The 13,409-nt window shown below is 41.8% G+C and overlaps 1 protein-coding gene across 1 annotated transcript in view; it reads left to right on the top strand.

The window, feature by feature from the left end:
- Window positions 1-13,409, top strand: part of LOC138971188 (uncharacterized) — a 59,948-nt gene that overhangs the window by 32,360 nt on the left and 14,179 nt on the right. The window contains exon 2 of the mRNA XM_070343838.1: window positions 10,643-11,606. Coding sequence (XP_070199939.1) covers window positions 10,643-11,606 — 964 coding nt within the window. The remainder of the gene's footprint in view (window positions 1-10,642; window positions 11,607-13,409) is intronic.

Raw genomic sequence — 13,409 nt, forward strand, 5'->3', positions numbered from 1 at the left:
GTGTTACAATACAGGCAGTTTCGGCCAACCTGAATAAAGGACACTTAGGCAGTGTTACAATACAGGCAGTTTCGGCCAACCTGAATTAAGGACACTTAGGCAGTGTTACAATACAGGCAGTTTCGGCCAACCTGAATTAAGGACACTTAGGCAGTGTTACAATACAGGCAGTTTCGGCCAACCTGAATAAAGGACACTTAGGCAGTGTTATGAACACAGGCAGTTTCGGCCAACCTGAATTAAGGACACTTATGTATGCAGTGTTATAATACAGGCAGTTTCGGCCAACCTGAATAAAAGACACTTATGCAGTGTTAAAATACAGGCAGTTTCGGACAACCTGAATTAAGGACACTTATGTAGTGTTATAAAATATGCAGTTTCGGCCAACCTGAATTAAGGACACTTATGTAGTGTTATAAAACAGGCAGTTTCGGCTAGTCTGAAGCAAGAAAAACCATGTAGTGTTATTAAACAAACAGTTTCGGCCAGCTTGGAGCAAGAAAAATCATGAAATGTTGTAGAGGTTACATGCCGAGTCTCAGTGATTATTAAAAATAATGGTCGAAGTTAGCGGATCATGAAAAATGCGAGCTTCAGCGAGCTTTTTCATGACCGCGAACTGAGACCATTATTTTTAATAATCACTGAGACGAGGTGTGTAACCTCTTTATTCCTCCTTTCTTCAGTTATTCCAAAAAACCAGGAGTTTTTGTGCGAAAGTTTGATCGAATCCGAATCACTCAACCAGTCAATCTGCGCAGGCGATCGATTAATGCGCGGTTGTATAGTTCCGTGCAAATCATTCCATTTTGTTAACACTTCTTTTCAGTTTCCCTGTTTTGGACTAAAATCAAGTACACAGATATGCTGTTATTCTGCTGTGGCGGTAAAGGCAGATATTGTGTGTTCTGTTTATGTTTTAGTATCGCTTAGTAAATGTTCTTTCGTCAAATGGGACTAGCAGACGAACTTTTGCACCCGTGTTCCAACGTTAATTACTGTATGAAGTTCAGTTTTCTGGGGAAAATAGTGTATGAAACCGCTTTATGTTGTTTAAATTGATGAGATGTGTGCATTTGGTTGCGTGTGATCTGTTTATAAAATGAAATATTGTTGAAAACTGACCGTCGGATTGCAGTCAGTGTTGTCGAAGAAACTGCGTTAAAAGAAGGGGAACTACTCTTGTCGCCAGAGTATGAGTTACTTGCCTTGGGAATTTGCTTGTGATGAACGGGTTGTGCACGGCAGATCTAGATTCAGAAAACAACCGAACTCATGGATTTTATATGGAGATTCATGTGTTCAGGCCTGTAGTTGTTAATTTAAATGCGGTATGTTTGTAGCCTATTGTTTGCTCCAGAGATGTATACTTCGTACGTATAGAGCGTTCGGAACTTTTCAGTCGCAAAAGTAGTACCGAAACAGAACAGCTTCTCAACCCATCGCACTATCGAGGATTCAGGCTGTTGCTGGCTCGTTATTTGTTTGGTTGCTGGGTCATTATCGAAAAATAACTAGCTCTACAAGTTTACAGAGGTAAAGAAGCAGAGGGGGGAATAAGTTAATAATATGACGCAGTTTCGGCCAACCGGAAACAAGGAAAATCATGCAGTATTATAACACGAGATATTTCAGCAAGCCTAAGGTAAAGAACAATGGTGCAGTGACTAAAATCATGCAGAAGAAAAAAACATCATTTTAGGAGAAGCCATCATTCACGTCAAGACGTCGTTTTGAACCTTGTTTGGCTTTTGGCGTCAGATATTTCACTTCGAAAGAGAGGGTCAAAAAGAGACGTCTAGGTGGGTTATATTTTTCAAATTTTATAAATCGATATTGTATGTCTTTAAATGAGCGGTTTCGGCCAACTCTATTTGAGAAAAATTCATGCAGTATTATAATTATAAAGCAGTTTCGGCCACTCTGAAGCAAGGAAAATGGTGTAATCGTGTAACGTTATCCTTTCACGGGTATTTTCAGTCCACCCCAGGTCAGAAAAATTAGCTTCGTTGTTTAGCTTCAATGGAACATCTCTTCCCTGGTACTATTTCTGGAATTACCAGCGGAGAATGAGATTATTGCGTGTCTCTTTCTTCGCTGTGAAAAGCTAGTCTCCGGGGATAATTACACTGCCACTTCAAGCGTGAGTCTTTTCAGAAGACAAAGTAATGATGAGTTGGGTATTATCCTCTCATGACATGGGTCGCGTGTGATCCACACCACACAGAGCAGGGGAGATTGGCTGGAGATGAGGGCAGTGAGCTGTGAATATTCTATGTGGCGGTGAGTAATAAACTGCTTCAGGGTCATGGTACTGACCACAGGAGCTTGTATCAAAGTAGTAATAGTAAGGATACAGTAAGGATGAAGGAATAAATAATAATCGACCGGCGCTTTGGTACAAGCTCTTGTGGTACGTACTGACGAGACAGACTTGCTAGATATTCGAACAATATTCTGTAAAAGTCGACAGCAAGAGAAGCCGAACGAAAGAAGAGAAAGGAAGAGAAGATCATTTAATTCGTGTGTACGTATTCTGTGTTTTGAGTGCTACAACCTAAGATGCTTTCTTTGTAAACCATCGTGTTCATCAAAACAGAACCGCCCAGGCTTTTATTTATTTTTATATTTTTTAAATGATTAGTATGATAAACAATTTTTGTTGTTGTTATTTTTTTTCTCATTTTTTTTCATGGGAACAGATTCTCCTTATTAAAGATAACACACATACAAAAAGTCTATACCCTGGCTGAAATGAGTTAGTACCTAACACCTCATTTCATATCAAGCTGCTTTAATGAATTTCCCCTCTTGCACAGGAAGAAACCAGGCTGCTTAGTTTTGGTATGTGTCAAAGTGAAAGCATATGCTCGTATACCCCGTACAGACAGCTTGGGCAGATCTGCGATACCGAATGCAATGTCCATGTTGGCACGAATGCTTAGACTGGAAGGAAGACAATGCACTGGGCCCTTACGTACTCGCGCTTATGAATAGTCATGGCCTTCTCACGACACCAGTTCTCTTTGCCTCGAACAAGCCTCCAAACTGAGGAGGTGATGAGATCTTGGTGTTGTTCTACACTACTCGTCATCAAAAACTAAACACATACATTTAGCTGTCGTTCTTTGCGATGCGGCCAGATATATCAAAACCAAGTATATTGCCAGAAAGGTAATTTATTTCCCTACCGTATGAAATAAAGCGTTTCATTTTTCATTACTTAGTGTTTATGCAGTGTACCGGCCGAGACCTAGGATACCCCCCCAAATCAAATTCGCAAAAGTAAATTTGCAGACATTAAAATACACACAAAATCAAAATAAGCAAGAGTGACCCCGTTTTTGACGAGTAGTGTAGATATATTTTTTCCCAAGTCCGGATCTGACAGCAATAAGGTTCGGTGCACTCCTGGGAAGTATTGTTTGCTGCAATGAAGGTAACTTGAACAGCGGAAGTTGCATATGAGCGTGGAGGAGGGGAGGTGTGTGTGTGTGTGTGTGTGTGTGTGTGTGTGTGTGTATGCGTGTGTGTGTGTGTGTGTGTGTGTGTGTGTGTGTGTGTGTGTGTGTGTGTGTGTGTGTGTTTATGATCAGACAAAAAAACGTCGCTCTGTCACGCAAGGTAGTCAGAACTTTTTTTTCTGTTTTTTTTCTTGTTTTTTTTTTCTTTCTTTGTTTCTTATCTTTTTTTCGCTTTTTGTCCTTTTATTTTTGGAATATTAACGCTCGGAAAACCGGTCACCGTGGGTCTGTCACACACAGCAAAAATTCATAACAAGACAAAACATCAAATGCTAAGTGAAACCATATCTGTAGCGTGGAACCCGACTCGAACACAAAATACTCAGCCAGTTTCTTTGTGTTGTTGTTTGTTCTTAAAGATTTAACAGGTGAAATACCAGACAATACAAGTTAGCCCAGAAAAAAGTTAAATTTCGTTCGACACGAATCCGTTGCAATTCGCCTCGAAATGACACTAGGGCGGTTTTATTCGGATTAAATTAGCAATATGCTAGCAGATTTGGACTGATTAGGGGTTAACTAAGATACAAATTCACGAAGCGGTATGTCTATTTTGATCTTGCCTTGAGGCGTTGCAGAAGAAGTAAGCTTAGTCTGGATTTATACCTTCCTCCTTGTGCGGTCAATTTACTGTAGATCCGTCCATACTTTTACCGGGAATAAAAGCATGTTTCCAAAAGGACGAATATGAAAACCAATACAGTGGAAACCCCTTTTCAAGACACCCCCCCCCCCCCAATTTAAGCCTCATTTCCTATAAAGATCCTGTTCTCTTAGACTTCCAGTTCTAAAAATCTGTTAATGTACCCCCATTTTGGTTTAAACAGTTTTATTCAGTTGCATAAATACAAAGCCGTAATTTAAAGTTGTAATTAAGGGAGCACAACAAGATAAACTTATAAATGTGCTCTTAGAAACAAACGAGTAATGTGGCGGACAATATTGTAAATGCATGATATTTAAACAAATGAAAACAAGAACAACAACAACGATAACTACAGCAACCCCCATTTTAAGCTTCGCTCCATTTTAAAACTCGATTTGTACAGACTTTTGAAGATCTTAGAAGGGCGGTTCCGTTGGAGCTTGACTGCTTTTAGTGAAGGCCTACAGAAAGCTCTGTTGTTGTTGTGCTCAATTTATTTAGCAGATTGACGTTGGTTTCACTCAGCTATAGTGGCGGGGATGTAGCTCAGTCGGTAGCGCGCTGGATTTGTATCCAGTTGGCCGCTGTCAGCGTGAGTTCGTCCCCACGTTCGGCGAGAGATTTATTTCTCAGTCAACTTTGTGTGCAGACTCTCCTCGGTGTCCGAACACCCACCGTGTATACACGCACGCACAAGACCAAGTGCGCACGAAAAAGATCCTGTAATCCATGTCAGAGTTCGGTGGGTTATAGAAACACGAAAATACCCAGCATGCTTCCTCCGAAAGCGGCGTATGGCTGCCTAAATGGCGGGGTAAAAACGGTCATACACGTAAAAGCCGTGGGAGTTTCAGCCCATGAACGAACAAACAAACTCAGCTATAGTATATATGTAATTAATTCAACCACAATTTCCCACTGAGAACAGAAAGTAACGAGAGTCTACATTTTGGGTGCGTGCATTACTTACTTACTTACTTAGGCCATTATGAACCCCCGGGGGAGCATAGGCCATCGACGACAATTCTCCATCCGACACGGTCCTGGGCTGCCCTTTCGATCTGGCTCCAGGTCTTCCCCTGCCTGTTGATCTCTGCTTCAGTGTCTCGTCTCCAGCTGTTGCGCGGCCGGCCTCTCTTCCTTTTCCCTTGTGGATTCCACTTCAGGGCTTGCCTCGTGATACTGGATGCTGGCTTTCTCAGCTGAAAGATGCTCTCTTCTCAGAAAAAGAAAAAAAAAAAAAAAAAAACCCTGGACGGATCTATAATTATGTTTCTGCTAGGGAAGAATCTGTAAGTGTACTACGAGAAAAAAAACACCCAGCTCATCCAGTGGTATCTGTTTTGATCTAGCCTTGAGGCCTCACAGAAGAAATAGTCTGACTATAACTGTACATCACTACACTACACTGTATTTCTAGCAGATCGAACACAGTGATGTCTCTTCGGGCTTTGGATTTATTCACCGAGGTGAGTTTTGCGAAGATTCCCCAGGCATCTTCGTACTAGGGGAGTGTTTGATGGGAATTGCTGAGATAGTTTCGGATCAGATACTGCAGTCGGTTTCTTTTCTTCGAAGAGAGCGCGACCTATAGCTAAACTGTCGCAGACCAATATCTGAGAACGCGATTCTTTATAGTTGTGCTTGGATCGAGCGTGTGTGGCTATTTCTTCTCGGGCTGGAGAATTACTCAAAATAGTACTTAAGTTGTAGCAAGGACTGTCGACATCTTCTCGTTTTCTACAGAGATAATTGGATGTATGTCGCGTTGGTAAGTATGAAAGTAAAGTTTACTTCTCATCTTATCCTCAGGCCACGGCATTGTGCAGTCCCCTTTACAAAAAAACACACAAAAAAACCCAAAAACAACAACAACAACGGGAAATAAAGTGAAAGTAAATCCAAGCAGTCTTTCAAAATAACATTTGGCTCCAATTACAATTTTTATTCTACATGTGTTGCTTTGTGTAAGCAAATGTTTATAAAATTATACTTTTAGATTTAAAATGCGAGCTATATTTTGGCAACGGATAAAAACACTTGTGTTAACTGCGTCTAGTCAGTTTCAGGCTATGGAGCACTAAATGTGTCTAAGTTCTCATCGCGAAAGAAAGTAGGTCAAGACAACTGACTCGCAAAGCACAAACTATGCTTCATAATCGCGTTAACATCACTAATAAATCCATCACAACTGCAGTGCAAAAAAGTAACTGCCTTGGCAGCCTCAGAATGTTTGGTTCGGTTTGCGCAATAATCTAAAAGCGAACAAACGGCCCGAGGGAAAGTCTGAGGAGGAAAAACAAACATTTACATGCAAATGGAACAGGCGTTCCACCTTTTCTGTAAGAAGGCACTTGGGTACGAGGGCAAAAGGCAGCCAGTCTAAAGCCACACACACCGACAAGGGATTTCTGTTTCTAGATTTTCATCAAAACTGATGTTCTGTCTTCATGTTCCTTATAGCTATACCTTCCTGTTTACGTCAAAGATCATGTAAAACACCACAGATCTGTCCAGTTGTTTGTGTGGAATAAGGGCATCCTTCCGCGTCAACTTGTTTTTATAGGGAGAAAAAAACAACGGCTGAGCAAAACAGAAACTTTTTGCTGAATGAAGAATAAAGTAAGTCGCGTGAACGGATTAATAATTATATGATAACACATTTAGTCTATTTGTCGACCTGAAACTAAAACATCAACACTGAAAACCTTTCATCACCAAGACTACAAGAAGCAAGGCTTTGCTAGCCCAAACCAGACGACGGACACGGATTGGGCTCGTCTCGGCGAAGCTTGCTCAAAACGATGTTCTTTAATTCTGAGCACATTTTAATAGTAAACATAACATATTTATTCCTTTCTAAATTCAAAAGAAGATCAGGAATAGAATGCAATCAGTTTTAGATCTGTTATTGGAAATTCGATTTAAATGACAACTTAAATAAGCAATTAATTAATTAATTAATTTTTAAGCTTCCAAGCTCAAACGCCATACCATAGTCCGCACTGAGTAAGACTTCTTGACCAAAATTGCAATCAATTTGGTTGGAAAATGAGGTCGTGACAGTGCCACTTCAACTTTAAAAACTACAACCGGATATGACGTCATCAAAGACAATCATCGAAAAGATGAAAAAAAGGTCTGAGGGTATCATCTAGGTTTCATGAAGATGGGTCCAGTAGTTTTCTTAGAATCGCTCTACTTATACACAAACACAGATACAAACACACACATAAACCACCACTTTCGTCTCGATTCCCGGTCTACGTTAAAACATTTTAGTCACCACTTGACTCTATGTAAAAACAAAAAGAATGGTAAAGTTTAAGTTTGTTCAATTTTGGACAAAACGAAACATTCAAAAGAACTTCGATTTTTTTTACCGGCCATCAGAGTGGACAAGCAAGATACACAACGGACATTAATGCTGTGACTCATCTTTGAATTAATGTTGCTTCAACTTGACTAAGCATACACACTTTTTTGAATCACTGTAAATAGAAAAATGTGTTCTGCTTGAAATGAGAAAGTGTTCTCTGATCCGGCAAACATGTTGAAGACTACAGTCACGCAAAACACTGCATATTGCCGGTGTCAACGGACAAGCCTATATAGGCAAATATTTAAAAACAATCTCCTCAAAAGTTTTTGTGATGAATATGGAATATGTTTATTGATGATGATCCAAATTTTCGCCCCCACGGGGAGCTTCTTCAGGGTGATAGTATATATATGACACGACTGTTATTCTACTCATTACTGCTAACCGTGTGTGTGTATTGCTGAACGTTTATACATTTTACAATTATTCGGTGGATTCGAATGATATATATATTTGAGAGGATTATAATCATACACAATTAATGCACAATACTGTCCAAAAAATGTGTGAATAAACTTTATATCAGAGGACTACATGTCAATAATAAAGCAATTAGCATGCACGATACTGCTCTGTGTGTGTATGGATGGGAGCATAATTATAATAGGACTTGTTATCGTTATCAAAACTGCTCACAGTGTGAATAGCTGAACTTCATTTGAGAAGTACGGTGCAACGTGCGTGACGCTGGGTTAACAGTTATATTCTGCAATATGATGAGCAATTCGTTGGCGTTGTACCAGATGGTATCATTAGAAGTAGCCATTATGTGGCCAACTTTTATTCATTGACATCGCTTCCATCTGTTCGTGCGCGCTCCCGTTTTTCATTTATTCAAGTCTGTCTGTCTGTGTGTCTGTCTGTCTCTCTCTGTGTCTCTGTCTGTCTGTCTGTCTGTCTGTCTGTCTGTCTGTCTGTCTGTCTGTCTGTCTGTCTCTCTCTCTCTCTCTCTCTCTCTCTCTCTCTCTCGCCATGCGTGTATGTAGTGCGTACATGCATCAGTACGCGCTCGTTTGAGTGATGGTAGGTATACACTGTCCACGTCGTGAGAGCGAGAGAGATGGAGAAAAAGAGACAGAGGAAAAGAAATAAAGAGAGAAAGAAAAGAAAACAAAAAAACTGAGCCAGCCGAGTGCATTTTTTTCGCTGAAGAGCATACGTCCTTCACTCCGAAAACGCCAACGCGCGCCTGGTGCAAAACTGCCTGAGGGCCAAGTTATACCTGCGCAGAGTCAGCGGCACAGCCGACGACGCACTGCATATTATTGATGCCGCGGTAGGGATTATGACGAGTACTTGGCCTGTGTTTTTTTCCGGCAGCGTGTAGCGGGCTGTAATAATCTGCAGTGCATCGTCTGTCCTGCTGAAATTACATAGATGAGCGCCGGGCCTTACAATAGGGCTAACTCCGCTGTACACTTTATTAGCTCAGAGTCTGTTGCCTTCTTCCCGAACGTGCACGCAGAACAGTGGCATTTCAAAAAACAGGAGCAGGAAACGTATAGGGAAAAAACACGCCCTGTGTCGTGTTATTGACCAACTTTCGACGGTTGTTTTCTTGTAACTTCTGTCATAGTTTGACTCGCGCAGCATGGAAGCGGTAGGTGAGCGGTAAGTCAAGATTATTTTGATTGTGAACACTCCGAGAGGCTTTGCGTTGATGAATTAAGTAATATTGCTGAAGTGCCGTTGAAAAGTGTCATGTTTTGCTGTTACATAACTATAGCAGTCTTGTGTCTTATGAATTCTCATCAAATGGTAGCTGTTGGTAGCGTTTGTATTTGTGGAAATTAATGCCGTGTTTATTTCTTTCTTTCGGTATGCGACAGAGAAAAGACTCTAAACTGTGCGAGTAGAAAGAAGTCTCAGTATTATTATGCCATCAATGTTGAAGTATGATTTTTTTCAGTCTCAATACTCTTATTTTGATTTTATTTTGTAAAGATAATGCTAGGGTATACATTGAGTTACGTTTGATTTTACGATCGAAACATTTAATCGCCATAAATATGTTGTCTGGTGACACTGAAATGACATACTCAGGAGAGAAAGAGAGAGAGAGAGAGAGAGAGAGAGAGAGAGAGAGAGAGAGAGAGAGAGAGAGAGAGAGAGAGAGAGAAGAGAGAGAGAGAGAGATAGAGAGAGAGACGCACACACGCAACACGCACGCACACACACACACACACACACACACACACACACACACACACACACACACACACACACACACACACACACACACACACACACACACACTCACCCACACAGGGGCAGTCAGACAAAGAGACAGCAAAAATAGTTGCTTTATTGAAAAATCGGGATTTGTAAAGATAACGCAAGGGTATTTTGTAAAGATAATGCAAGGGTATACATTGTGTTACGTCCAGATATTTACTTGTCTTTCGGATGAGACGAAAAACCGAGGTCCCTTCGTGTACACTACATTGGGGTGTGCACGTTAAAGATCCCACGATTGACAAAAGGGTCTTTCCTGGCAAAATTGTATAGGCATAGATAAAAATGTCCACCAAAATACCCGTGTGACTTGGAATAATAGGCCGTGAAAAGTAGGATATGCGCCGAAATGGCTGCGATCTGCTGGCCGATGTGAATGCGTGATGTATTGCGTAAAGAAAATTCCATCTCACACGGCATAAATAAATCCCTGCGCCTTGAATATGTGCGCGATATAAATTGCATAAAAATTTAAAAATTAAAAATTAAAATCCCTGCGCTTAGAACTGTACCCACGGAATACGCGCGATATAAGCCTCATATTGATTGATTGATTGATTGATTTACTGAGGACAGGAATCGCGTTCGTTTCAAAAACAAACTCTCTTTTTCAATTGGCACAATGTTGTACAGGTACTTTTCGTTTTTAAAATAATTCGGATTGTCATCTAAAACAAAAACACCTATACCTTGTGTGCTGAATTGTATTTGACGAACAGAGAATCAAACACAACTATCAGTATGATGCACGACAAAATGTTATTGGGAAGAACAGACAACCGTTTTGAACACGGCTGCAGGCGACAGTGTTATCATGACATATTATTTACTCTCACAACTTTTCTGTTTCAGCGTTACCTCCACCCGACTACGAGGACGCCATTCTCTACCCGCTGAGCGCTGGTATATCCAGTGAAGCATTGGATGACGTCATAGTGAGTGACGTAGACGAAAGCGTGTCGCTCGTACGGAAAGATTCTCTTCCTTCTTGCAACGCCGCTTGTATTTCTGTGAATACCATTCAGGACAGAAACTCCTCTTCTTCTGCGAGCAGCAGAGTGGATACATTAGCAGAAGACAATCTTTCTCCTTCGCTCCCTTCTACGCAAGAACATCCAACGAGTAAGCTTGGGCGAATTGGAGGTCACGACCATACCAGTGATTCGCGGGTGCATGACGTCACGATACACGTGACGCAATCAGATGACGCCAAGAACGCGGGGAATAACGTCAGCGTGGTAGCTAACTCGTCGTCACATCGTTCCGTTGGTGAGAGTGCTTGTGATCCCGGTGAAGGGTTTCAGCGCGGAACAGGCCAGTGTTTCGTGAAGAACTCCTACCAGAGTTGCATCGTCACAGATCTTGATGCAGCCGCTGCTCAAGCCATGAGCGCTCAGAACGGAGGCTCAGGCAGTGTTCAGAAACAGAGCCAGGGAGGGGGAGGGATGGGAGGAGGGGGAGGAGACGCCTCAGTCTCTTCGGGGCCTGGACGCACCACCAGCTCCCACACAATATCGGACCACCTCACGAGAAGAACGTCAGAGGACTCGCAGCGACCCCTACCGGCGATCCGCGGCTGTTCCAAAGACCTTCACCTTCCGGGACTTCGTTCTCAGCGCAGTTGTAGCGACGCTGGTGTGCATTCGGTGTCAAGGACTCGTGCCGTGGCCGCAGCGGAGTCTGTGAAGTTATCTCCTCACGGTCATCACCTCCATCAACCGGGCAAACGGAGTCACCACAACAAACAACAGTGTCATCGGAGTCACAGTTGCATTCCTGGACAAATCGACATGGGCAGCAGTAGCAGTGTTCATAAGTAAGTGCAAGGATAACGTGAATATCTCCATCGCTTGTGTTCGCGAGTGTTCTGGTATGGTTTATTTGGTTTATTTCAAACGTGTGCTTCGTCTGTGAAGAGCAAAGAGTGCATGAGTTGCTTCTCTTTGGTTCGGGTTGGTGAAGCGATCGCGAGGATGGTGGCGGCGGTGATGATGATGGCGATGATGATGATGACGATGATGAGATGATGATAACAACGACGACGACGACGATGATGATGATGATGATGATGATGATGATGATGATGATGATGATGATGATGATGATAACGCTGATGATGATGATTATGATGATGATGACGGTGTGTGCGGTGTAAACTAAGATCGTATAGACAGTGAGGGCAATTGCGATAAAAGAGATGGATGAGGAGTAAGACAGAAGAAATAAAGACAAGACTGCATAAAGTAAGTGGGAATATAATTCAACTGCGTAGATGTCACCAATGTGAAAGGAAAATAGATGGGAAAAAACGTGAACGAAATACATCGGGTTGTTTACGCTCGGTGAAACTGTGCATAACATGTAAGGAGGAAATGAAAAATGCGCACACAATAAATGAGAATGTGTCGTTAAAAATCTGCAGAGATGTATGAATTATGAAAGCCCAAAGGGACAGGAATGATTGTCTAGAAGAAAAAGTTTGATGTCAGCGTGTATGAACGCAGTTGTGCATTAAAAACAAGTTGGCGTTGAGAATAAATGGCATTATAGTCGATATCGATATCAGGCGTATTTAATATGATCTCACACCCTACAGTGCATTGAGTGAGAATAAACAGTAAATCTATGGGACAGCGGAAGAAGTGCGGAAAAGGACTGAATTTTTAGTGGAGGGTTACAATTTAGAAGGCAGGGAGTGAGACTGTTGGATAGGAAAAGAGAAAGAGAAAGACAGAGGGTGGGAAGGCAGGGGGGAGGGGGGTGGCGATGACAGGGAGGAAGGAGAAGGTATATGATTACAGAAGTCATGGCTAAGTATCTGCTTATGCGAAGATGTATAGGGGTGGGTGAGAAAAATGAGGAGGGTGAATTAATTGATCTCAAGGTTTATCAGTTGATCAGTTTAGCAGAACTGTACTAAGCGAAGCAATTCAGAAGACTTTTTTTCTCAAAATAATAAGAGCCGCCGGGTAAACTTTTGTGTCAGCCACGCACCTGGCTACCATTTTTCTTTTTTCCCCTAAATAGCAGAACTTTGTGTTAATTGATGTTTGGAGAAAATAAACATTCCACACCAGTTCCTTTCAAAATATTTTCGGAGGATTGGAGCGGAGGTATGGGACAGACAGAAAGGAGGAGCGGGCGGTGAGGAATGACATCTTGAGATCTAAGGCCGAAAAAAAAGTCTGTTTACGCATAGACCTATATTAATAGGTCCCTGGTTTACGGTAACATAGGCAAAAAAAATAGTCTGTGTTTATGCCCCCTCCAAAAAATAGTCTGTTTACGGTATCCCGACCGACCCTATTTTTTCGCGCGACCCCAGACTTTTTTTGGCATTTGGGGAGAAAAAAAAAGTCTTTGTTTTTTGGCAAAATAACTTAAAAATATGTTTTTTGGGGAGAAAAAAAATCCCGACCTACCGACCCTATTTTTTTTGCCTATGTTACCGTAAACAGACTTTTTTTCGGCCTTAGATCTCAAGATGTCATTCCTCACCGCCCGCTCCTCCTTTCTGTCTGTCCAATACCTCCGCAGGAGCGGTCATCTATTGGAATGCATTCGGATAGGTGACATGTCTCGTTTTGTTACCGTTCTCACGAGATCAGTTACAGGTTTC

Source organism: Littorina saxatilis, linkage group LG7, assembly GCF_037325665.1.
Source record: "Littorina saxatilis isolate snail1 linkage group LG7, US_GU_Lsax_2.0, whole genome shotgun sequence".
Classification (NCBI taxonomy): Eukaryota; Metazoa; Mollusca; class Gastropoda; order Littorinimorpha; family Littorinidae; genus Littorina; species Littorina saxatilis.